Genomic DNA, 25,193 nt, shown 5'->3' with positions numbered 1-25,193 from the left:
CTTTCCAATTGTTTCAGGGCTTTCCAGTTGTTTCAGGACTTTGCAGCTGTTCCAGGACTTTCCAGTTGTTTCGGGGCTTTCCAGCTGTTTCAGGACTTTCCAGTTGTTTCAGGACTTTGCAGCTGTTTCAGGACTTTCCAGTTGTTTCGGGACTTTCCAGCTGTTTCAGGGCTTTCCAATTGTTTCAGGACTTTCTAGTTGTTTCAGGACTTTGCAGCTGTTTCAGGACTTTCCAGCTGTTTCAGGGCTTTCCAGCTGTTCCAGGACTTTCCAGTTGTTTCAGGACCTTTTGACGAAAAAAATGAAAAAAAATTTAAAAGTTAATTTTTGATTTTGGCAGCAAGTACGAGAGCTGGACACTTTGGGAATCCAATTTTAACCGGAAAAACGGTCTCTTAAAACTAAGGCAATGATTTGGAGAGGAAAAGAAAGGTAAAAATGATGAGAACACATAGAATTCTGTTAAATTATATCATTTATTGCCATAGATTTACATTATACAAGGCTTGAATACTTATACATCATGTCAGAAGTTGATAACAAAGGTCAGCAGTGGTCAGCAGTGGTCGGCAGGGGCCAACAGAGGCCAGCAGAGGCCAGCAGAGGCCAGCAGAGGGATGCAAAGGCATGCAGAGACCAGCAGTAACAAGTAGTAATAGTTATACGTTGTCAGAAGCATCAGGGGTGGTCAGCAGAGGCCAGCGGAGGCTAGGAGTGCGAGAAGGCAAATGAGCCTTCCTCTCTCGACTCCCATGAGGCGGTCCGAAAATACTTCGGGCAGCTTCGGAGAATCGAGAAAGAGGGCATGCGTCAGTTTGTCTTTGTCGACTCTCCGAAACTCCACGAGCTCACGTACGCGTGACCTAGCATTGTGTGAATAGTGCACCCGGTGCACAGTCTGGCATCACTGGTTCGGTGGTGAATTTCGTAGTATGCGGGCATCGTTTGCCGTCGCGTCATTATTTTCTGAAGGATGGAGGATCCAGTAAGGATTATCGTAAAATGGTGTGGAAAAGAGTATGCGATTTCAGATATACAAGAGGACGATACTGTTCTCGATCTGAAAGATCGTATACACAAAGAAACCGGCGTCCTCCCGGAACGTCAAAAATTGCTGAACCTTAAATTCAAAGGTTATGTTTTGAATTGTCTTTGTGTCTGTCACTTCCATTAGTACGATAACATGCACGTTTGATTTTTGACAGTTCGCTTTAGAATTTGAAATTTATTTTAATGAATTCGTTTGATTTAACATTATTATAAAAATTATTTAAAATTCGATCAAGTCTCTATAGAATATTTCCCTTCACCAGGCAAAGCAGCTCAAGACAAGGATGTAATAGGAAAATTGGGCCTTAGGCCTGGTTTCAAGCTAATGCTGATGGGCTCTAGAGAAGAGGATATTGCAGAAGTAAGTCAATCGCCAAAAGACATGCCCAATGTAGTCAATGACTTAGATGTGGAAGAGGAAGAAGTAGAAATTGAAAATGCAGAGATATATCTTTCAAAAATCCAAAAGAGAATCGATACTTATACAATTGTAGAATTAAATCCGCTCAGACCAGGAAAGAAACTTCTGGTGCTGGATATAGATTACACTTTGTTTGATCACAGATCAACAGCACAAAGTGGTGTGGAATTAATGCGCCCTTATCTCCATGAATTCCTAATGTATGCTTATACAGACTATGATATAGTAATTTGGTCTGCAACTAGTATGAGGTGGATCAATGAAAAGATGAAGCTGCTTAGAGTTTCCAACCACCCATTTTACAAAATAGCATTCTATCTTGACTCCCAAGCAATGATCTCTGTTCACATACCAAAGTCTGGTTTGGTTCCTGTTAAACCACTTGGTGTTATATGGGGGAAATACAAACAATTCTCTGCAAAGAATACTATAATGATTGATGACATTAGACTAAATTTTATGATGAATCCGCAGTCAGGATTAAAGATTCAACGTTTCAGGCATGCGCATATCACCAGGAGCATAGACAGAGAGTTGATAAAGTTATCAGAATATTTAAAATTAATAGCCAAAATTGACGATTTTCGGACCCTTAATCATAGAAAATGGGAAGACTACAAAGCAAAAAAAGAGAAACAAGAAAGAAAGAACAAGCCAAGCACAGATGAGTAAAGTTTCTATGAATGTTAAAGATTTGTTGAATTTTATCAATCTTCCCACTATCTGAAAGAGAACAGGTTACGCCATTAATTGCGTTCACGACGAAAAATCGATCTGCATTCTCTATGAAGAAGAACATGTAAAAAAAAAAAAACATCTTTTAAGTATTCTTCCATGAATGATAATGTAGAGTATTATTTATAATAACATTAATTAATCGGTATTCACAGTGCTTGAAAATTTCATGTTACACTGCGTAAATTCGCATATTTTCACACGCTTCTTTGTATTTATAACGTACTTATGGATTATATAAAACGTGTACAAAATATGTAATCAAAAACTATCTAAATAAAGCCTTTGTATGTAAACGAAAAGGAAACGTTTATTTCTTCCCCGTGCGTACTTGTTTATTTTTTTACCCAAATTGTTATACATGAAACGTTTTGAGATCGTTCGAAATTGCATTGATACGGAGGTGTTGAAACCTGTCGAATTTTGAAAAATTGCAAAAACAGTTTATTAATTGTTATCGGTTCGAGCGATTGGTAACATCGCTGAACATGCATTTCATTTCCTATCCATTGTTATCCGAATTCCGATCGCCATCTACTCTTTGATCGAAAACATGCAGGTACAGTCTATGAAATAAGTTTATTGTTGGTTTCATAAACGTGCAAGATGGCGAAGTGTCCGTCATAGGCGGACTTTCGTTAAGAGAGTTGACGTTACACATGCTACGTGGAAATCGTCGTTTCGCGGACAAGTCAGAAGAATGGAACTGTTCCGTACTGACACACATTTTATTTTCGTGAAAGAGAGGTACAGCCTTTGGTGTGACAAATACACGGGAGAATTTTCTGCCAAATCGGGTGGGTATGCACTTATCTTTGACAGGAGTGCGTATACATACGCTCACGTCAAATGCAATACACGTTGCAATTCAATGTTTTCATACATAACTTTCACAATTTTTTAATTAATGCAACGATGATAATTTAATATCATTTTATTCTATAAATTCATTTTTATGGCTAGATTTAGCAATGCAAAATTTAATTTTACGGTAAATCATGATTAAATTGTTGCTACTGAAATAATATAAGCAAGGAAACACCTTAAAAGGTAGTCGCGAACGTGCTGTTTTGCAATAGCTATAGTGCATAGATTATGTAAATATGTAAGAAGTTGATACTTACTAATTAAATTAATAAGTGAAATTAGTTATTCATTAAATAACAGGATTTAAGGTGTTATGTAGGCTGTTAATAATTGTACAATTTGGTATTTATTGTGAATTCTTTTTCAGACTGGGAATGGGCTTCACCAAAAGATTTAGAATGCCTTGGAATATTTTATGGAATAGTTGGAAAAATAGAACAGCCCAATGTGTTAGAACCCCGTTTGATGTTGATCAAAGAGATTTCACCAGCTGGGGAACTTTATGGAGGTCATATTATTTACAAGATCAAATCTATTGCATTTTTGCACTTTGGCACAGAAAACAATGATATTGGACTTCTGCCATGCAAGAAGCATCAAAACTTGCCAAAGAAAAAAAGTCAAACCAGTTTATTCGATGTGCCACAAAAAGCAGCTTTTGCCAAAACATGGGGAACCATTAAAAGCGCTACAAATACCATAAAAAATACTACCCAACAAGCAGCTGCTCTTGCAACATCTCAGGTAAATTAAAGATATGATCGATTGTGCAAGGGATTGCAACAATAAAACATGGTTTACAGGTCAAATCTACAGTATCCAAACGAAGCATTGTTAAAGACAAAGAGAGATTTGAGAAAAGAATTCTGGAAGAATTAAACAAAATTTTCAGTGAAACAGACTCCTTTTATTTCTGTCAAACTGGTGACATTACTAATAGTTTACAAAGGCTTTGTAATATAGAAGCACAGCAAAATGAGGAAGAGCAAAATAAACCCCTTTGGCAAAGGGTAGATGATAGATTTTTTTGGAACAAACACATGCTACAGGATATAATGAATTTGAAAGTAAGAGCCTTTATGAATTTAATTTGTTCATTTTATATGGTACATGTTTTTAACAGTATTTCATTACTTTAGACAGATAAAGCAAATTGTTGGATATTGCCAGTGATTCAAGGATATGTGCAAATAGAAAAGTGCAAAGTAGAAGTGGGATTTGATGACCAGCCTCAACACGAAACCTTTAATTTAGCGATTATATCGCGAAGAAGTAGGTTTCGCGCAGGAACACGGTAATTATTGTTTTTATCTCTACTTATTAATTTCTTTGTATGCCAAAATGGTTTCTCCGCTATGGTAAAGGTATAAGCGACGCGGCGTGGACGACGAGGGAAAGTGCGCGAACTATGTAGAAACGGAACAACTTGTTTGGTACCATGATCATCAGGTGTCTTTTGTACAAGTCCGAGGTAGTGTACCTGTCTATTGGTCTCAACCTGGATACAAATACAAGCCTCCGCCGCACATCGACAAAGGTAATTTCACGGATACAACGATTTTATATAAATAAACTAATAATATTCGCGACATTTCAGGCGAAGCAGAAACGCAAGTTGCATTCGAGAAACACTTCACCGAAGAGCTCGGGTTATACGGACCAATTTGTATCGTTAATCTCGTGGAACAAACCGGCAAGGAGAAAATTATTTGGGAAGCTTACAGTAATCACGTGCTTAATTACAATAATCGAAATATAACTTACACGACCTTTGATTTCCATGAATATTGGTAAGTAATCGCAAAGCTTCAAACTAAAAAAAAAGATATTTCGAATTGCCGCTAAATCTGTACATTTGTACCTAACACAGTCGAGGAATGCATTTTGAAAATGTGTCTATCCTGGTCAATGCATTAGTTCCGTTACTGACAGACATGGGGTACTGTTGGCGTGATAAGCAAGGCACAATTTGCATGCAAACGGGCGTGTTTCGGGTGAATTGCATAGATTGTTTAGATAGAACGAATGTGGTGCAAACCGCTCTGGGTAAAGCTGTCATGGAAATGCAGTTTTCAAAGCTAGGACTAATACCGCCGGATGGAACGCTACCGACGAATATCAGGCAAACGTTTCAGTTGCTTTGGGCCAATAACGGCGACATTATCAGTAAACAATATGCCGGCACAAACGCTCTGAAGGTTCGTACTTGGTAGCGACTTGTTTCGTCGTCCCGCGTAACATTGGATCAACCATATGCGAAACCTTACTAGGACCCTGATACGTGGTTTCTTTGTTGCTTATAGGGAGATTACACAAGAACGGGTGAAAGAAAATTTACTGGGTTAATGAAAGATGGCATGAATTCTGCAAACAGGTACAATTGGACAGTAATTATGATGCATGTCCTACATTGCATTAAACTATTACTCTCATTCACTCGTCATTTGTGATGGGCATTCGAGTCTGTGCCCCGAAAGTGATTCGTTCGTCCAATTTTATTCGGTACTAGAAGACCTCGATAGTCTTGATAGGTCTTGAAACGTATACATTCAATTATTCGCTTAAGCTAAATATTAAGTTTCAAAGCCTAAGAAGACTCGAAAGCCGACAATTGTCAAAACTTTTGGGTATCGAATAATATACGAAACGATTTGATCCGATTTTGAGCTCTACCACTACTCATTATACACGATACGTTACTTTACGAGTATCATTCATTGACCAAAGACATTACGCGCGAGAATACCCTTTAACAGCTATAATAAAGAGTAAATTATTGTCTTTAATTGCATTTAATGCGTGACTATGGTCATACATTCCATATCATTGCTTAAATACTGATTTCTTTGTACATGGCATAGATCCTTGACACTATCCTTTCATTTTCCCATAGATATTTTCGACAACACTTTATGGATGACATACGTCAAGCGGCGATAGATACCTTGCTAGGGAATTCCATCGACGTTAATCAACTGAATACAGATTGGTCGCATTATTTAGACATCTTCGATAATTGCTGCCTCGAGCTAATACCCGCGAAACCACCAAACATAGAGCTTCAACTTGCTAATTACCCAGACTTTCTTTATGCCAGTGTTATATATAATATAGCAAGGTTCGTTGTAAGCATTGGGTTGAAAATCTTTAACCTATTAAGACGGCAATAAAATATTACTATAAATTCTGGACGTTGTCATTTTACCAAACGAGAAAATAAGATGATGTACGATTAAAATATAACCCCACATGATTATTAAGTTTGACCTCGTATCGTACGGATACGACGTCTAATTGCATGATATGTGCTTGACTTTTATGTCTAATCTTAATCCTAAAATACGCATCTGTTCTAATCTCCATGTCTTTATAACAGACCTTGCCATTGCTTTGCCTTCATTCAGACTCGATGCAAATATTTGGAAGATACCGTATTTTTCAGATATTATTTAAATCGCTTCAAGGATGTCTATAGGCAGGCTACGATTGATATGATGTTAGGAAACTCGGTGAACGAGGAAGTATTTCAAGAGCGTACCGAGGAAGAAGACAATGCTGCAACGGCAATTCACGTGAAACTGTTGATAGAAGATTGCAAGAAGCTACTTATACCTGACCCGGAAGCTATTCTAGGCAGTTGGGGCCTGATAGATGCCGATCCTGTGTATGTTATACATTTCTTAACCTTCGACATACACCTACTAAGCTTTCCTACATGAGCCTTCGTTTCAATAGTACCGGAGACCCGTCGGAAACAGAAATGGACACTATTCTAATATTAACGCGCGACAGTTACTATGTAGCCGATTACGATGACCAGATCGATAAAGTAACAAACTACCAAAGAGTACCGCTCGACGATATTATATTGATCGAATTCGGTCAGCCCGAGAGTTCAGTTTCTCTCTTTAAAAATAAGCAATTTCATTGCATTAGAATAAATTACAAAGTGGCCCAGGAGTACGGCTACTTCCACGTGTTTCGCAGTACAAATTTACGTTTTTTTAATAACATGGCGGTTGTTATAAAAACCGAAGAAGAAAGTATAGGTAAGATTGCTCGATATCCTTTGATTAACGATTGTTAATTTGGACGATGCATTGACTTGAACGTTCCAGAGTCTTTAAGAGCAGTGTGCGAGGCTATTTCCATAGCAATGGAAATATCAGGTCTACCAAAGATTCCTATAGCGATGAATGTAACATTAGATAGACGAAAGAGTAAGTTGGTTAATGTTAAAGGATCCACAGGACTGTTAGACATCTCGTCCCTTCCGGAATTAACCAGAAACGTCTCCGAGACACAGTTACTAGCCCTTAAAAGTGCAGGTATCGTATTCCTGAACTCAGAAAGTTATACAATCAACATTGGTATTCACTAGGACAAATATTTCTCTTGCAATGATTCATAAAATTTCGTACGATTACAGGAACGAAAGCTTTAAATAACATGTCCGAGCAATTCAGTAAATTGAACAAATTAAGTCATAGCTTCAGTGCAAGGAAACCAATCGACATAGCGAAAAGTATAGGCAGAAAGTCTGAGGCAACACCGAAGCCTACTTTTACCGTTGGAGGCAGAGACATTTTAGGCAATGTGCAAGGAAAACATCATAGCGGTAGCAACAGCAGCAGCGACGACGAGAATATAGTAGAAGGTCCGTCTGTTCCTTTAGGAAAACCGGATAATTTCAGTCACGATAAAAATTTAATGGAAGCGTACACTCCATCCATTGGTATCATAATGGGCGTAAAAAATCCCGATGTGATGGAAAACGATGATAACAATGAAACGAAAATATTATCAATACGACCCAACAATCTACCTGATCAGAATTTGAACGCGGAGAGTCTGATTGTTCCAGAGACTGGATCTGGAACAAGCACTTTAAGTGCTTCTCCTCAAAGGACCACGGCCACAACGCCAGAAATAACGATACAAAGCGCGACTGAGGCTTTGATGGAGGACAAGGAGAGGATGGTACCACCATCAACGTTGAATCTCACAAAGAATATTAGTCATTCGACAGGAGAGGTTGACAGCAAATTAATACTCAGCAATATGAATGCCAATAATTTGCAAACGGAAAATAGATTGCAAGAGAAGAAGAGATCAACGTCCGAACAGGATCTAACTTTGAACATTACATCCTCTCAAAGCGAATCTGCCTTGAAGTCAATAAAAACTAACATAACGAATGTCGCCAGCCCGGTGGCATCTACCGCCAAAGATATCCTGTCGCCTTTCTCGAAATTCGCTAAGGGTGTTCAAACGTTAGGGGCGAATTTAGATCCCAGAAAGTTGAAAACGGCACAGGCAGGATTACATAGAAACCTTTCGGACCATCACGTGGAACAACGTCAGAAGCTGCAAGAGAGATGGGGTTCTTGTCAATCGAAACTGATCGCTTTGTAAGTTTGTTGAAGATATTATAGCTAAAATCTGAATGTCTAGCAACGTTTATTGTAATTCACGAATTAGGGAAACACAATAATAGACTAATAATTGGCAAATTGTCTCGCACTAATATAGACGTGAAACATACTTCTGCATAGGAATTGATAAATGTACTTCTCGTTGCCACAGATATTTCCTAGATATAGCATTGTAAAAGAATCGTATTAAGTTGTACATCTCAGTGCACATAATACAATTGATTATTTTGGATTACTGCCATCTTGCCGAAAAGTTGCGCAAACAAAGTCTCTAACCAATAAGATATATTTCCTATACTTTCACATAAAAATTACCTTCTCAAAGTACAATGTGGTCAATATTTAAACTACAAGTCACAGTTGGTGCGTTTGCTTACAAATTTTCTATTATTCTACATTGATGAGAGCGGTGTACTCTCACTCCTACACGAAACGACTATCTATTCGCAAAATGCTTTTGGCATGTTTATACAAAATTTTTGTCACGATAGCGTTTGTATCGATTTTATGAAACGAAACCTAGCATTGCATTTGAATGTTAGAAATTGTGAATTTACTAAAGCAACGTGCTTATACAATGAAATTTAATCCCAAGCGTTCTCTAAAGCTCCACGTTTTTGCTGCATAATTAAATTTTCTTGATACTTGAAACATTATTTACTATACAAGATGTGTGTCCCATTTTCTGTAAGCTCGTCGATACAAACGTGCGCGTAACATTTCCGAGTTCGTATACGTCAGAGAATTGAAAATTTATTTATGCAGCAAGTTCATCAAAGAAGCTTTGTAGTCAATTATGTAAATACAAAAAGTTATTTAAGTGTAGTCTAGTAAATAACGTAATATTGCTGATTAAAACGAAAGTATAGTGGCAAGATGGGATGTGCAAGGTAAACAATCACTCTGGAAATCTGTACAATGTGAAAATTAGGGATGATAATTGTACTGAAGTAAATCTAGATACCGGAGAGCAAAGAACTAGTAATGAAAAATTTAGAACTACTACTTAACAGAAACCAGAAACAAGTTTGTGACTTATTTTGGATATACAAGGAAAGAAAAGCTTTGTTACTGATATATATATTGTTTTCGGCATAAAATTTCAATCGAAACGCGTTGATGTTTCAAAAAATCAGAGAAGAATCATAGTATTCATACATTTGCATAGTTACAGTATTATGTACAATATACTTAAACAATTATAGTAAAAATTTGCATACATAATGTGTATTTAGATCATGAAGAAGTATTCATTGTTATTTAATACACTATTTATAACACTGTAGAGCAAATAATTATGAGTTCTAACTTTAGGGAGACAACATCTTGTATGTAAATATTTTATTTTAATCACGATATTCTGTGAACATTTGATAGTTGCACTAACGTATGGTAGAAGTATTACAAGTAAGAGTTTTTCTAGTGAATGTTTTTTCCAATTGCAAATAATAGTCTGTGATATAATCTAGCAGAACGAGCACAGCCTAAAATGACAAAAAAAAAATGAGAATAAAAAGGTGTGTCGATTCTGTAGGTCATTTAGGAATGCTTTAAAACGAAAACACGAAACGCAGGACAGTTTTCAAGCAACTCATTTTGTTTAGCTGAATTCATTACCCAGATTTTATGGTCGTTTATTCATTCCACATAGAACAGCTTATTTTTAAAGTAATTTTATCTTGTATACCTTGTGAAATATTTATTTATTGATGCAGTATTATAAGTCATCGAAGAAAATGGAATCTATATTTTTTGTTCCTTTTTTCGTATCAAGGCAATATATATATATATATATATGGTCCAATTAAAGTTGAGCATTCAATATATTATAACTGATATTATGTGTATTTTTACAATAGACAATTACAAACAATCCTGACAAACAACGCACGAAAATGTTCATAGCCTGTAGAGGCTTTAACTTGTCTTATATATTAGCAGTTACATTTTCGAAAAAAATATATATATATAAATATGTACATGTGATACAGCAAGCGACATAGCACTTGTAGAAAAGAATTACAATAAAAATCAATCAACTCCGATTTTTTTGTTTCGACTCATTTTTATTCCCCCTCCCCAAAACGAAATATTTGAAATAAAAATGATCAACGAAAATACTTTCGCCCTTCCAGGTTTAAAAGAGTATTCAATTAATTTCTATTTGATATTTATAGAATAGAAACAATTTTCCTTGTAATTTTTAATTACAATAGGAATAAACGCGTTACTAAAATATTCGAACGATCGATTGCTCCAATATTACGACAAATCAGATCAATTTTAAAAATGCGATACGTACTTGAAGACGACATCGTATTTTGCACCAAACCGTTCAATTCTAGCACGTGATTGGAACAATTATTGCAACTAAATCACTGTAAAAACAATATTTAACACTACTCCGGTCCTCACTGTTCAAATTCATTTGAACCAGTGAAGCGTGGCCGTTACGTTCAAAATGCTTTCGATTCTCGAATCGAATCGAACGATCGATTTTCGATAAGTTCATTACTTCATTGTTTTGGATTAACACGCGGTGCGGTGCGTGGTGTTGATACTCTGTTTTCGGTCGCGAAGTGTTTTAAATAAATAATATGATTCATCGTTTTTAAATCGTTCGACAATTTATTTTTATATTAAGCAGTGAACATGGAATGCTTTTGGTCCGATCCATCTGAACATCCACAGTGTCCACATGGTAATTTTTGGCACTGGATATTTCCAAAATTTTCAAGCGATGTACAGGTATATCGAATGTTTACCGTAATATTATCTTCATGCAGGACCAACATTATTATTTGGTACATATGAGAACGGCAAGTTGGAAAAGTTCTACGTATGTGCCGCCTGTCGTGAGAAAAAATTGTGCAAGTTTCGCTTGAAAGAAGGAGAAAAACTGACGAAGCAACAGACGGCCAAATGGGAACAAGAAAGAAAACAGTTTGCCAATCGTTATCATCACAGAATGTTATATGTACAATTCAATAAAATGATGTCTTTGCCGCCGGAAAAAAGGTGTTACTGTCAAACTTGTGAAGTATTATTACATCTTGATGATAAAGACAAACACAAAGATCATAGTATAAAGGAAAATGTCACAGACTATCGGATGAAACATCCAACAGAAATTTTAAAACCCTTAGAAAACTCGAGACAAGAAGCTCAATACTTTTTTTCAAAAAAGTCAACAGAAGAGATAACAAACATATTAGTAAAACTTGGTGCAAAGCAAGTTATTTGCATTGGCACACCAAAAATACATGAACATATTTTAGATAAACATGAGGAAAAAATGTCTTCCCTTTTATTAGATCTTGATGGAAGATTTGTAAGTTTAAAAAGTTTGGAAGAATATTTTATAAAAGCATTATTTACTTAGAGAACAGAGTTTTATATAATATTTTATTTTAATACAGAAATAACAGAGCAATCTAATTTTTGATTAATTATTAACAGTATTAAATTTCTCATGCGAACAGTTAAGAACCAATGCAATTTAATTTTTTCATTAATATGTTCCAGCATAATTTCTTTGGTCCATTAAGTTATTGTTGGTACAATGTATTAAACAACTATTTTTTCAATAAAAATGCTATATATGTGTTTAAAGACTTTTTAACACAAAATGGAGGAAAAGACACATACTTAATATGTGATCCACCATTTGGTAGTCGAATGGAACCAATGTCATGGACTATGAAGAGAATTTCTGATCTCCACAAAAAGTGGAATAACATAGAAGATGAAAATGATTGTTTGAAAATTATGTTTGTATTTCCGTATTTTATGGAATCCATAATAAAGCAAAAAAGTAATCCACCTGGTATATCTGGAGGTTTGAAAGATTTGAAAATGACAGATTACAAAGTATCTTATGATAACCATTCCTTATTTGTTGTGGAACCTAAGGCTAATAAGCTTCCCTCTCCTATTAGAATTTTTACAAATGTACCATTACATTTGGTAGATCTTTCTGATGTAAATGGTTACAAATATTGTAAGAAATGTAAGAAATGGGTTTCCCCAGAGAATAAACATTGTAAGAAATGCAAAGAATGTACCTCCAAAAATGGTTTGACGTATAAACACTGCAATGTGTGCAAAAGATGCGTGAAACCGAATTGGGAACATTGTAAAACTTGTAAAAGATGTGCCACACGGAAACATGAGTGTGGTCGGAAACCAAAAGTTAGCGGAAGGTGCTTCAAATGTAATGAATTTGGTATGTACAAATGTATACGGGTACCCGCAACTTTCGGGTTGATTTCGACGATGTATTATAAAGTAAAACAATTGCGTCGCCATCATCGAACAGTATCGATTATCGATGTAATCTATTAGGTTATATAATACATCCGCTCACGTTTCTTTTTAAGCGTTAAATATTGCCAATTTTCTATAAAACTTGATCAATAATATACATATGTATGTGTCAGTTTGTTCTACGATCGTTTCTCATCGTTTGGACAATAATGGCGGCGACACGATCGTCTTATTTTTATCGAAGATAAATATCGTCCAAATTAACTCGAATATTTCATACAACAGCATGCACAATTTATTTAATCATTTATAGGACATGCTGAGAAAGAATGTAATGTTGATCAGGATAGTCTTGAAGACGTAACAAAAACCAAAAAAATTAAGAAACGCAAGGCTAGTAACGACAAAGAAACAATTATCAAGAAGAAAAAGAGGAAAGTAGATAATTCAGTAAAAGATAACGCTAAGACTGAAAGTGAAAGTTCTAAAAAAACCTCGATTGTTAGGAAGTCTAAAAAAATAAATTTACATGCTGTATCAAATGGTATCACAAATACGAAGAGAAAAGTGAAGAGGCAAAAAATCTAATTTGTTTATGACGAACGAATGTTATTTTATATATTGTAAATAAAATTGTTAAAATCCTTTTCCTTTAACCATTTTTTCAAATACATTATTAATGGTTCAAAGAAGGACCTTTGAAAGATTGAAAAAGTCCAGACAACTCACCAATTAGAAATTCTGCTATCTGTGTAGGGTGCTTCAGTATCTTAAAAAAATAATATTTTTTATATAAATAGCTTTAATATTGTGTTTGGTCCCAGACCTGCTAGTACACTCATCAATAAATGTTATCTAGTAGATAATTAATTGAACAAATTGTTGAAACAATTAACGCCTTTATTGTATATTTTTTAGACCCCGGCTACGCTATGGCTAACCCATTCTATGTTGGAGATTAGTTCAACGCATAAACGATTTTACTCACCAAGTATGAGTTTTGAGTTCATTTGTTACGAACTGGTGTTCGTGACGACAATATTTACAAATTCTTGTACAATTTTCACCTGATACACTTTTTATTTGAATTTTATTGCAAAAGTTACAAAGAAGGATGCAGCGTTCACCCGCGAAAATCCAAATTCTAACGTTAAAGTGAGGAGCTAGATCCGATTGGGAGTAGAAAGATGGCCGCCCCCTTGTCGCGGTTTTCTTGGAACGTGTTAAGGCAGAATCAGTTTCAATACAAACAAGTGTTAATTTTTCCGTGCGCGGATCGGTTTTCACGATGTAGACGCTTTTCTACGCAACAAGTAAAACGTCAAACTTTTTACAAAACCAATAGAAATGTTCTAACCTATTCCATTATCTTCTCTGGTTTTGGTTATATTTTATTCAAATGGAAAGATGATATTTGTGATCGATTTAGTAATTTAATGAATTTTATACCCACGGTACATGCAAAATCAATACCCGTGTTGGATATTAATCATAACAGAGATAAATATAATTTTATAGCTGATGTAGTAGAAATTTCAGCTCCTTCTGTGGTGTACATTGAAATCAAGGACAATAAAAGGTACGTATAAATTATGTCCATAGAGTGTACAAATGTAATTATGTAACTACCATTATTTGTACATTTATTAATCCGGAAATAGACTTGATTATTTTACAGGTAAACCAATTACTACTAGCAATGGGTCTGGTTTCATTGTTCAGTCAGATGGGTTGATATTAACAAGTGCTCATGTTGTAGTTAATAGAGCAAATACAACTGTGAAGGTAATTTTCATGGTTGTATAATTGTGTTTTTTTTTTTATAGTAAGTAAATGCGTTAAATGTTATTCCAAAAGTTTTTATAGAGCCTGTATCACAGGTACGACTTTATGATGGAAATATCTATACTGGTATTGTGGAGGATGTTGATATGCACAGTGATCTTGCTACTGTGCGGATTAACAAGGTCTATATACATTGTACATAGCAACACATTAATTTACAGATTACCACAATAATTACTTTTTATTCAGACCAATCTGCCAGTAATGAAGCTTGGTAGTTCATCCACTATTAGGCCAGGGGAGTTTGTGGTTGCTATTGGATCTCCCTTAGCTTTAAGCAATACAATAACTAGTGGAGTTATAAGCAGTGTAAACAGACAAAGCGAGGAACTTGGTCTTTACAATAAGCAGATGGGTTACATCCAAACGGATGCTGCAGTTACAGTTAATATCCTTATTTATTGAACACGAAAAATTAAACTATATTCGTTTCTATCATGTACTGTTGCCTCTTAGTTTGGAAATTCGGGTGGTCCACTGGTCAATTTAAACGGGGAAGCAATTGGTATAAGCGCGATGAAAGTATCAGCTGGTATTTCGTTTGCAATACCTATAGATTATGCTAAAGAATTTTTAAAGAAGGCAGAAATGCGTCGGAAGGGCAAAGGTAAAATATCAGAAGCGTGAACTATATATAGAATCAAACTAAAATGATGTTATGTTAGGTGCACAGACTGCAGTAGACATCTCTAAGAATCGATACATAGGCATCACTATGCTCTCCCTCACACCCAATCTTCTCTCCGAGTTACAACACATAGTCGAAGGAATTCCGCATAGCATCAGGCACGGAGTCCTCATCTGCAAAGTGATCGTCGGGACACCGGCCCATTTGTACGTTTCGTGATTAAACTTCTATTGATGCTACCAAATAGGCGAATAATCATCGTCAAAATATTCCAGAGGCGGTCTGCAAGTCGGCGACATTATAACGCACGTGAACGGCGAGGAAGTAGCGAGCGCCGTTAACATCTACAAGGCATTGGAAACGGCAAAAATTTTGAAGCTGACTGTCGTTAGAAGAATGCAAGTGTTAAATTTAAAAATCGAACCGGAAGACGTGTAAAATCATAGCACGATTTATCTAACGTGCCGTTTCAAATACACCATTTTAGAAATCGGAGTCTGCTTTTATTATGTACACCAAAGTGCACCCTGTCCCCTAAACGTATTCCCGCGTTATTCGCGACAATGACAAACGATCCCAGCGCGCGGACAATTTTTCGATAAGGAGCCCGCCGTGAATTTATTCCGATCGGCGGATTTATCGAAGGGCCGATTGTTCCTTTATCTTCCTCCTTATTCCGGTTTCTTTTTTCGCGGGTCGCGGCGAAGAGCGATGTCGCGTCGCTCGGATACGAGGGTCTCTTGTCGCGATAGGGGACGACGACACGCGTGTGCGTGCGTGTGTACGCCGGGTGTGGTCCACTGGCTCGGCCGCATTATGTTTATGTTGTTTACGACATAAGGCGACCTCCGCAAATATGTGGCCGGATCTCGGTGCGCGTGGGTGTGGTCCTAGCATTTTTTCGAAAACGATTTTACTGTCCACGGACGTGTGCATCTTCTCGGCACACGGGCTGCCGACTCGTCGAATTTTTACTATAATAATACTGTTACCAGTATTATTATTCAAATGTATATTTTTTTACTCGATTAATAATATTTAAATAGTTGCAAGCCTTGGGTGCTTGCGAAACGAGACGATCGGATTCGCGCGCGCTTGAAACAGACCACGTTGACAGGTTTCGCGAGTTCACACGCGCGCCAACGATAAATCGCAATTAACTTCTGGTGCACCGATAAGGGTAACGTCTGATGGCTTTCATTACGGCCGCAATAAACCGTGACCGAGTGGTGCCAACGATGCCTCTTCCGCGATGAATAGTTATCTCCCGAGGACGGTTTAAGGCGACGTCCGTGCCGGGCAGGAAGCACCGGTTTTCGTTTACAAGCAATCAGGTTTCCCTCGTTAGACCTCGTTTTTCTTGATCCAGTTCCTCGTCCCGTGTCGCATACATTAAATTAACATTAATACGAAAACTGTATAAACACGCGATGATAAACGACAGCGTCGATTTTTCCAACGCGGACGCGCGTAGATAAATATTTTCATTCATCTTATAATAAATTACCGATTTCGAATTATGCTCCCTCCTCTTAAAATTAAGGAAGATTTTTTAGAAATCGTTTGCAATTAATTTCAAGCACATTCTCTATTTGCTTTCTATCTGTACGCTCTTGTCGCGTGTTTCTCGAGCGGGCGAGGACCCTATTCCCTGATTATCCACGCTTTTTTGCCGCGTATCTTCGCCTACGAGCAACCGCTGCCACTTCCTACGAGCGTGTCTAGCGATTCTCGGTAGCTGGAGAACAAATGGGCATCAAGGTGATCGTGCCCCGGTATCTACGAACCAACGAACGAACGAACGAGATAGCCCTGGATCGCTCGCTCGCCTACACGTACTTACATGTTGACTTTCCACCGGCCGATGACCAGGAGCGAGGAATCTCCTTAAAGGACGAGATCAGGCTGCTGGAAGAGGACGTGGCCTGTCTTTTAATAGATCCGCCAGAAAGGGAATAGAAGATCGCGACGTTCGCGGCTTAGACGCTGGAAAACGTTCGAGAACTTGGACTCACGACCACTGCTTATAAACTGTTCATTTCGGAGCCATGAAGTTATTTCAATAAATAACAATTATAATACCAAGTGGACTTGCAAAACGAACGTTGATGATAGGTGAAGATTCGATCAGAAACGAAATGGAACCGGAGTTTATTTAATAGGAGACTGGAATATGTAAATATCTGTATCTGCAATTAGTGATACATGCATTATTAATATTAGCTCAGATCAGAGGTTGTAATGTGTGGTGGGGGGCAGGCCAGTGACCTTGAACGGCCAATATTTCCTTCCCCGACTGTTCGCGAGCGTTCGAGGAGCCAGAGATCTGTGACGCGGACAGAGATTTGCGAGCAATGGGAAATTCGTATACCGGATTGGAAGGAATGCAGCTGAGACACTCGAGCCACACGGAACGGTACGTAAAGCGACACCCTCGACGGTCCCCAAGACTCGAAATGTGTTTCTCGTTCCAGGATCACGCGTGTCTTTGTCCCTTCAATTTGATACAAAGAGGAGTCGTCGCTAAGACAATCAAGCCTGGTCATTCTCCCGTCGTCCTCCAGCGAACTTCTTCCCATCGTACACCACGAGCGCCGTGAAACTCCTGTCGCATCCTTCCCTCCCCCTCCTCCCCCCCGTTTCCCCTATCGTGTCGCGCTCGACAATGACAAATAATTCCCGCTTTAAACGCGACGCGATTAAAGCCCGCAACCGGACTCCCCTCGCGCGACACGCAGGACAATCACTTTTGTTTAAACATTTTTCTCCGGATTCGCGCCAACAGCGTCCGGGTCATCGCGACGCCGAGGCGTCAAGGACGAGGGACGGACGATTTCACCGCGACGAGGGAGGATTCCTCGAGCATCCACGGTACGGGTAAAAGGTAATTTGCCCTAATGCTCGTTAATCTTACAACCCTCTTGTCACTTATCATCCAAGTAATTGTATAGAATTAAGTAATTATTTGAAAATTATATACGTAATGTTCCAATCACAGTGTTTATATTAAAAGGTGTTTGTAGCCCTATTATATGTGATGGTTGGTATGGGAAATAATTGTTATTTTTAGTATAATGTTGTTGAAGAGAAACGATTAAACTTAGTAAAGAATTTCGAATTTAAATTTTGAAAGGTGTCTTTTGCCACCTTTGGTAACTGGACTTATTTTTGACTAGTTTTTAAGTCAAGATTTTAGTCTTTACAAATTTATTGTGTTTCCCGTTTGAGAGTTTGGAATATAAAAGTTTCTCCGTTGTAATTTCTTGTTCGTTTTAAACAAACTGGTATTTCGAACATGTTGCACTTCCTCTATGCGTTTAATTTTTGCGGAGATCGCCGCGGCGTCAAGGACGAAGGTGGGGCGTCTTTATTGCGGCAAGGGTGGATTCCTGGATGTCTGCGGTAGAGGTAAAAAGGCGGGAAAAAGGCCCACGGCAGGCGAACAATTTCGCTTCTACAAGACCCGCCGATGCGTTCGCGCGGCCCTCGATCAAGGACGAGAGAAATTGTTGCAAGTCGGAGGCCAGCCGCGGACCGCGAAACGCAATCACGACTCCCATTGTATCGGGGATCTATAGATCCTCCGGGGAAAAACCGGTGCACCGTGGCCCCAGCATTCACTCGCGTCGCGACAAATATAATTTACCGCGGCAAGAAGTCTCAAGTTTGTGGACATTCGACGGGCCAAATTAATCGAATAAAAATTTTACTGTCGCTACAACATTGATGGACGCACATATTTGAATTACGATCGTTATGCAGGTTCTACAGGTAAAAAGGACAAAAAAAATCCTTGAGAATCCTCCTCGAGTATGACGTTGTAATCGGACTATCCACATTCTACTTCGTAGCATCGCGTTCCCCTTACTCCACGACTGTTTTTCTTTCTTTCTACCTGTAATAACTGACATACTTGCATTATCTTAAACAGGTTCGTGTAATATTACTGTACCGTGGACTGGAATTTATTTATAGCTAGGCAAAAATAACGGGCCGATTGCAGTGAAAACTACGAGTTGGATAAACTGCTAAATAACTGGGATGTATACAAACGTACATCTGTTATTAATCTGTTACAAATAATAAAGTTCGCCATAGTTATTGAAGATCAAATTATATTACTCACCGATTGCATGTTCTGATACCTGTAAAAAAAACCATTTAGGCAATTTACCACGATTGGGAACCCCCGGTTTTTAAACATCGAAGGGATTGCTTATCGAATATTTTCGAAGCTATCACCGATGCTGTTGATTAGTTTCGTTGCCTCGCGAGTGGATTCTGGCACACTGGTCAGCGATAGAGAGCTGTTGGGCCGTAGTTGGGCCCGGTCGCCGCGGGCATTGATCATCCGTGCAACGATCCGACGCGAATAAAGCAGCGTTGCGATGGCGTTAATGACGCTAATAATTTCACGGCGGCAATTACACGCGGTACACGCACGATCGTGGTAGTTATGAACCGGTACAAGAAATTTACACGCCGGCCAATCGGGCCCGCTCATCCACCGACGATACTCGCCAGCCTCTGGGGGCCCCCGGGATACCACGCCAGCTGATTGTTCGGTGAACCGGGGCCCATCTTCCCTCGCGGCTGTAAATTCTTTTTCACCGTTTATTTATCGCCGTCGGAGTTCTTGCCACTGTCCACGATGGCAGTTAGGCCAATACTGGCGAATAATCGGCTGGAAAATGCAACGATCGTTAATAAATATTTCATTCGACGGCGGAATTTAAATCAAAATTTAGTTTCGAGAGTCTGATGGAACTTTTATATGATCCGCTCTGAAATACGGTAAATTTATATCCGGACGCACTTATTAAAACGTCTGCCCCTAATTATCGCACTTTTTAAATCCCCGGAGGCTGGTCGAAGCCGCGCGGAATGCCTATCAGCGTTTACGACGATATAAATTCGCCTAAATTGACCAATTTTGTCCGAGAAAAACAAAAGTAACGTTCCCTTTTTCTCTGGGACTGGGCTTTAAGTATTGGTTAAACTTGTCGTCTCCCGTATCTAGTAAAAAAAGGGAATTCCTGTGTCAGAAATTTATGGACGTATTTCGTTATGTTTATTTTAATTAGAGTTTTCCTTTTATGGTTGGAGGATCAAAAATTTGATTCGAAGTGAAATTTTTGCTAACTAATTTTAACAATATTGCTGAGAAAACTGACGACGAATAGCTTATAGTTAACTTGTATTTTCCTTTGCTCGAATTTGAGTGGTTCTCTTTTGAATGATACGATCTATGAAAGTATGTGTATGTTGTGAAATTTATGGTTTCTTCATAGGGACGGGTTACCAAACTCTGCGTGAGAAGCTATTGTCGAATATAGAAGGTGATACATTTTTACCGATCATTTGGTCATCTCCGTTACTTTCGATTTTCTCAAGGTCGTTCATTCTTCGACTTTTTAAGGTCGTCGGCATTCCTTCTCGTAGTGACAACATACTTTTATCACTACAGTATTGCAGCTGACGAAACAACGACCTCAACCGTGTATGGTCTGTTGACCTTCGAATGACCTTGAAGTATTTGAAAGGTGCACGAAACGATTTCCACCAAGTTTGGTATTATTTTCCAATATGGGTTCATCGATGCAGCAGAATTTACACGATTGCTCCTTATGGAAGTACAAGAAATATTACTTTCAACATTACCAGATCCAAAAAAACCATAAGACGATCGTATCGAAAACAAAATGAAAGAATCGTAACATGTGTAAGATATATTGCAACTCCGCGCGGCAGTTAGCCAAAGTGGGAACGTCATTTTCGTTTTTTCAGAAGTGAATGGCAACTCGCATAAATGTTTTGGCCCGTGTGCTGAACGGGACGCGAACTGACCTAACTTACTATATCGGGATCAATGTTTTAAAACAGCACATTTCGTATGCACAGCAAAACAAAACAGAGCAGCTTAAAAATAACAGTTTCGATCTTTGCACGAGGAAATGTATTTACAATTTTTAAATATACAACGTAAACGAAAAGATTGTTATTTCAAAGGTTATTTGTAATTCCTATTACTTCAAATATTGAATATTTATATTATTCAAAATAAATCGATATTTTTGTTATTTTCGCCTTGTTTTCGACGCTGTAAATGCATTCTATTTGTTACGACTGTTATTCGTATCGACACACTTCTCAAAATAGTGTATTTAATATTTACACAACGTATTTGCTAAATAGAACCTACAATGGTATCTAAAATACTATCAATTAAATATACTCGATGGTTCTAGACACGACCAGTGTTATATTTCGAAACGAGCGTTCCATTGTCTTACGTGTGTTATTAAATATGATTGTTAGGAAAGGAAACATTGAAATGTTGGTTAAAATAAGATTTACCCGTGTCGGTGGTCTCTATTCTCTGCTGATCGGTTGGCATCCCGTTCGGGAAGACGCGGATCTAGCTCCACGACCGAGACCACGGTCACGATCGAGAAAAAGTGCAAACCGGGCGAATAAAAATGTCCAAGAAGAGGCACAAGCGTCGCAGAGGGCGTGGCAAAGACTACACTCGCGTGGATCCGGATCCTGGATCGAGGGATCCCGGTCTACGAGTATTCGGTGAACGGATCCGCCTGTCCTTCGACGGTTCCTCTGGTTCCTGGTTCGAAGACACGATCCAACCGACTCGTCCCCTCCGCCATGTATATAAGTCAAAACCAGATCGGAAGCAAGGTGCACAGGCCGAACAGTCCTTCTCAAGCAAGGAGGTTCTCGCAGGAATACACCTATCGCAAGATGCAGGCACTGGTAAGTGCAACTTCTCGACAATCAAACTAGTACAACTATCAAGACTATTATCTATATTTCTATTTCTAATCTTGAAGGGTGTGGATACTCTCAAATTTTCATTCGTGATTCTCTATTAGCTAGCAATCCTTGAGCTCTTCTTTTGTATCTTCGTACTTATAGCGTGGAACATCAATCGATATTGGATTTCGATCAAATTATTATTTTATTATTTCGAGGGATATTCTTGAATTTTTCTCGACATTCTCTATTAGCTACCAATTCTTGAGCTCTTCTAAATTTTGATATTCGTACTTATAGTGTCGACTATCTTTCGATCGATAACGATTCGGGTTTCGATGAAATTTCAAAGTCACGTCCTCTTCTGACATCTTGTCCCCGAAGGTGTTTAGGGGAATCAGGGTCCTGGAAATCGGATCCGTGCCTCTCGCGGCCTTTCGATTCCGGACGCCGTTGAAATTCAAATGAACACCGAAATCAATGCGGAGGAACGTGGTCTGGGGCCCATTCGTTTTCGCGGGGCTCCCGTTTCTCCGTGTTTCCGCTCGCCGGTGTAGCCACTCGTTCGTCTCTTATTGGATCGTAAAGAGAGCTGGATCTTCGGCCTCATGCAAGTATAAATTTATCCTCTCTTACGTGACGGGAAGAGAGTACGCGGCCCCATCGACCGCGGGCGTAAAATCCCGACGATTCGATGGCTGCGGTTTCCTCGAGGGCCACCAGCGAAATTTTAAAACGTCACCGAAATCAGCTTTCCCGTCACTTCGAAGACGACCCTTCCGGAAACGGAGCCTCTGGGATCGATTCCTCTCGATTTCAAGACCTCCGAGTTCTCGAAATTAAAAACAAAATTCTTCGTGGAAACTTTACGATGCTCAGACAATCGTTGTTCGAGCAAACTTAACACATTTCGAAGCCGCCATCTTGGATCGAGAAACACAATGTTACACGAATTTTTGTCTCGAAAGCGCGTAGGATTTCGGGGGTACGTCTATTGACCAAAAATTATTGCAATTGACCCCCCTAACCGAAAATAATTTTTTCAGAACGATTTGAATATTTACAGAAAGTTAACACGTCGACTGTCTGGTTTCTCATCAGCGTATCTAATAGCACGGTGATATGACCCATATAAGGATCATGGACAGTGACCGTGTTAAACTTAAATGTATCGTGTCCGAAAAGAGTTCGAAAATTTGTTACACGAAACCCACGACGATAAATAGTTCTAAAGACGATTAAATCTACTAGAATCGTCTGAAACGGTGGATTGCTTTATCGAAATCGACGTTGTCGCGTCGTATTTGACCGATTTACTGTTCGCAGACTCCATTGATCGTGACGCTGAGCCTGGTATCGGGCGCGCAGCTGAAGCTGCTGCCGTACGCGTACCTGGCGAGCCCGTTTCCGGTGTACCATCAGTACCAGAACACGAGGACGGGCGAGCACGCTTACAGTTACGCCGGTGGCCCGTCGGCCAAGGAGGAGATCAAAGACGCCGACGGTGTGACCCGGGGCTCATACAGCTACGTGGACGCGAACGGGATCCTCCAATCTGTGTTCTACGTCGCGGACGAGAACGGCTTCCGCGTCGCGGCGACGGACCTGCCCTCCGATGGCAATCTGAATCTCGAGGCGAGCCACGTCCTCCTCGCCAGGAGCGTGGACGCAAATCGCGAGAGCTCCAGTCGCAGGAAACGCAGCGTCTCGGATTCCCCAGCCAGGTCTAACCAGGACGAGAAGCTCGAACGCGGTGTCACCGTGGACGCTCTGCCACTGATCCCGTCGTCGAACGTGTTCCTCGCCGGCGGCGTACCACTGGCTAGCTCCAGCCAGAGTCAAGTCCAGATCCACAGGAACGCGCAGATCCAGCTGCCGACCAACCTGGCGATCCAGGACCAGCAGATCAACGTCCTGAAGTCGGTCCCCGTCCTCACCACTCTGCCCTCCTATCACGAGAACCGCATCGAGCTGCACAAACAGCTGGGCATAGAGGGTCTCAGGCTGAAGGACGCGGTGAAGATCGACCAGGAGCCGGCTACGATCGTCCAGTCTCCTGGAGCCATTCCCTTGGTCCCTGTCCTCGCTAAGCAAGTCCCGATCCTCTCCAACCTGGTACCAGCGTCGCTGGGATCAGCTTCGGTGACCACCTCCGTCTCCAGCCACGGTATCGATCAGATCCATCCGTCCAAGGTCCTCCAGGAGTCTCTGATCATCCCCAGCGTCCTCGCCAAGGAAGCAGCGCCCGTGGCTGTCGAGAAGAAAACAGTAGTGGCGCCCGTTGCCGTGAAGGAGGCCCTACCGATCGTCAGGGAAGCTGTGCCAGTCAGTTTGGGCACAGCCACCTCGTCCGCATCGATCACCAGCTACGGGGTCAGTCAAATCCACGGGGACTCCAGGGTGAACGTCGAGCCAACGCTCCTAGTCAAAGCTACCCCTATCGCCCATCTGCAACCGCTGCTCCATTATCCGTTGTATCTTCATTAAGGGTGCATGGTTAACCGGAGGGGGGCAGAGGCACGGACACGTTTCATGGGACACGGTATACGCGAGACGGACAGCAAAGACGAGACGTCTGCGACCTCCGACTCTGATACAGGGTTGCGCTGGCTTTCGGGAAATCCTTGGGGAGGATCGTCTGCACTTGCGAACGGTCGGCGAGAGTTTCGACGAATCCGATCGAGGACACGGTCGATCGATAGCTCGCCCGCCATTCGGGAGCGTCGTTCCTCGCACTTCATCGCCCCTTCATTTCTAGCATTCGGAATCGTTCGACGGTCGATCTTGTATTTAAATTATCGTTCATGTTTCACTCGAAAATAAAAACGACTTGTGTGTGGTATATTCTTGTTGATACATCGATCCTTCCCCGCTGTTTCACCCTCGATGGACCTGAGCCATTTTGATCCGTCATTTTTATATCAATTTTTATATAATTTTTTTAACGATCGTATCGTATGCTGCTTATGGAGAGGAAGAAATTGGCAGGAGAGACCATCGCATTTGTTCCTATGGAAAATGAAGAGTATTATAGTATTTATTTATTTTAAACTTGTACCGAAAATAGTCCTACTGGTTGCACAATATAATATAGCAACGCATAAAATATAAGCAAGACGATTCATAAGAATTTCACAATAGTTCGAGTAAAGACACTCTCGTGCGGAAACCTTGCGTT

The 25,193-nt window shown here is 39.7% G+C and overlaps 5 protein-coding genes across 5 annotated transcripts; all 5 read left to right on the top strand.

The window, feature by feature from the left end:
- Window positions 1-918: 918 nt before the first annotated feature.
- Window positions 919-2,431, top strand: LOC122405217 (ubiquitin-like domain-containing CTD phosphatase 1). Its single transcript, XM_043409780.1, has 2 exons — window positions 919-1,133; window positions 1,314-2,431. Exons 1-2 carry the CDS (start codon window positions 974-976, stop codon window positions 2,141-2,143), a joined length of 990 nt encoding a protein of 329 aa, XP_043265715.1. The 5' UTR covers window positions 919-973; the 3' UTR covers window positions 2,144-2,431.
- A 389-nt stretch (window positions 2,432-2,820) lies between these two features.
- On the top strand, window positions 2,821-10,490 carry LOC122394890 (phosphatidylinositide phosphatase SAC2). Its single transcript, XM_043392081.1, has 12 exons — window positions 2,821-3,003; window positions 3,441-3,817; window positions 3,877-4,140; window positions 4,213-4,367; window positions 4,438-4,610; window positions 4,671-4,863; window positions 4,944-5,271; window positions 5,377-5,447; window positions 6,516-6,737; window positions 6,809-7,122; window positions 7,192-7,401; window positions 7,503-10,490. Exons 1-12 carry the CDS (start codon window positions 2,907-2,909, stop codon window positions 8,486-8,488), a joined length of 3,390 nt encoding a protein of 1,129 aa, XP_043248016.1. The 5' UTR covers window positions 2,821-2,906; the 3' UTR covers window positions 8,489-10,490.
- Window positions 10,491-11,047: 557 nt separating this feature from the next.
- LOC122405120 (rRNA N6-adenosine-methyltransferase ZCCHC4) lies at window positions 11,048-13,362 on the top strand. The gene is made up of 4 exons (XM_043409633.1): window positions 11,048-11,209; window positions 11,295-11,839; window positions 12,034-12,733; window positions 13,088-13,362. Exons 1-4 carry the CDS (start codon window positions 11,161-11,163, stop codon window positions 13,360-13,362), a joined length of 1,569 nt encoding a protein of 522 aa, XP_043265568.1. The 5' UTR covers window positions 11,048-11,160.
- A 560-nt stretch (window positions 13,363-13,922) lies between these two features.
- On the top strand, window positions 13,923-15,740 carry LOC122405263 (serine protease HTRA2, mitochondrial). Its single transcript, XM_043409865.1, has 7 exons — window positions 13,923-14,353; window positions 14,436-14,559; window positions 14,655-14,741; window positions 14,809-15,003; window positions 15,076-15,226; window positions 15,285-15,453; window positions 15,523-15,740. The coding sequence occupies exons 1-7, from the start codon at window positions 13,962-13,964 to the stop codon at window positions 15,683-15,685; spliced, it is 1,281 nt and encodes a 426-aa protein (XP_043265800.1). The 5' UTR covers window positions 13,923-13,961; the 3' UTR covers window positions 15,686-15,740.
- Window positions 15,741-22,003: 6,263 nt separating this feature from the next.
- On the top strand, window positions 22,004-24,502 carry LOC122405119. Its single transcript, XM_043409632.1, has 2 exons — window positions 22,004-22,015; window positions 23,342-24,502. Exons 1-2 carry the CDS (start codon window positions 22,004-22,006, stop codon window positions 24,500-24,502), a joined length of 1,173 nt encoding a protein of 390 aa, XP_043265567.1.
- The last annotated feature ends 691 nt before the right edge of the window (window positions 24,503-25,193 follow it).

The sequence above is a fragment of the Colletes gigas genome, unplaced genomic scaffold (genome assembly GCF_013123115.1).
Source record: "Colletes gigas isolate AHSC1104 unplaced genomic scaffold, ASM1312311v1 Colletes_gigas_Sc00004, whole genome shotgun sequence".
In the NCBI taxonomy this organism is placed as follows: Eukaryota; Metazoa; Arthropoda; class Insecta; order Hymenoptera; family Colletidae; genus Colletes; species Colletes gigas.
The sequence above is the reverse complement of the archived record's forward strand: the minus strand, read 5'-3'. Positions and strand labels throughout refer to the sequence as shown.

Excerpts from the sequence above, each read along its gene's own strand:
- LOC122405120 (XM_043409633.1), top strand. The coding sequence starts at position 11,161 with ATGGAATGCTTTTGGTCCGATCCATCTGAACATCCACAGTGTCCACAT. Across the intron at positions 11,210-11,294 it reads ACATCCACAGTGTCCACATG|GACCAACATTATTATTTGGT; the intron begins GTAATTTTTGGC and ends ATCTTCATGCAG. Across the intron at positions 12,734-13,087 it reads CTTCAAATGTAATGAATTTG|GACATGCTGAGAAAGAATGT; the intron begins GTATGTACAAAT and ends AATCATTTATAG.
- LOC122405263 (XM_043409865.1), top strand. The coding sequence starts at position 13,962 with ATGGCCGCCCCCTTGTCGCGGTTTTCTTGGAACGTGTTAAGGCAGAAT. Across the intron at positions 14,560-14,654 it reads GAGCAAATACAACTGTGAAG|GTACGACTTTATGATGGAAA; the intron begins GTAATTTTCATG and ends CCTGTATCACAG. Across the intron at positions 15,227-15,284 it reads AATGCGTCGGAAGGGCAAAG|GTGCACAGACTGCAGTAGAC; the intron begins GTAAAATATCAG and ends ATGTTATGTTAG.
- LOC122394890 (XM_043392081.1), top strand. The coding sequence starts at position 2,907 with ATGGAACTGTTCCGTACTGACACACATTTTATTTTCGTGAAAGAGAGG. Across the intron at positions 3,004-3,440 it reads AGAATTTTCTGCCAAATCGG|ACTGGGAATGGGCTTCACCA; the intron begins GTGGGTATGCAC and ends ATTCTTTTTCAG. Across the intron at positions 5,272-5,376 it reads CCGGCACAAACGCTCTGAAG|GGAGATTACACAAGAACGGG; the intron begins GTTCGTACTTGG and ends TGTTGCTTATAG.
- LOC122405217 (XM_043409780.1), top strand. The coding sequence starts at position 974 with ATGGAGGATCCAGTAAGGATTATCGTAAAATGGTGTGGAAAAGAGTAT. Across the intron at positions 1,134-1,313 it reads GCTGAACCTTAAATTCAAAG|GCAAAGCAGCTCAAGACAAG; the intron begins GTTATGTTTTGA and ends TCCCTTCACCAG.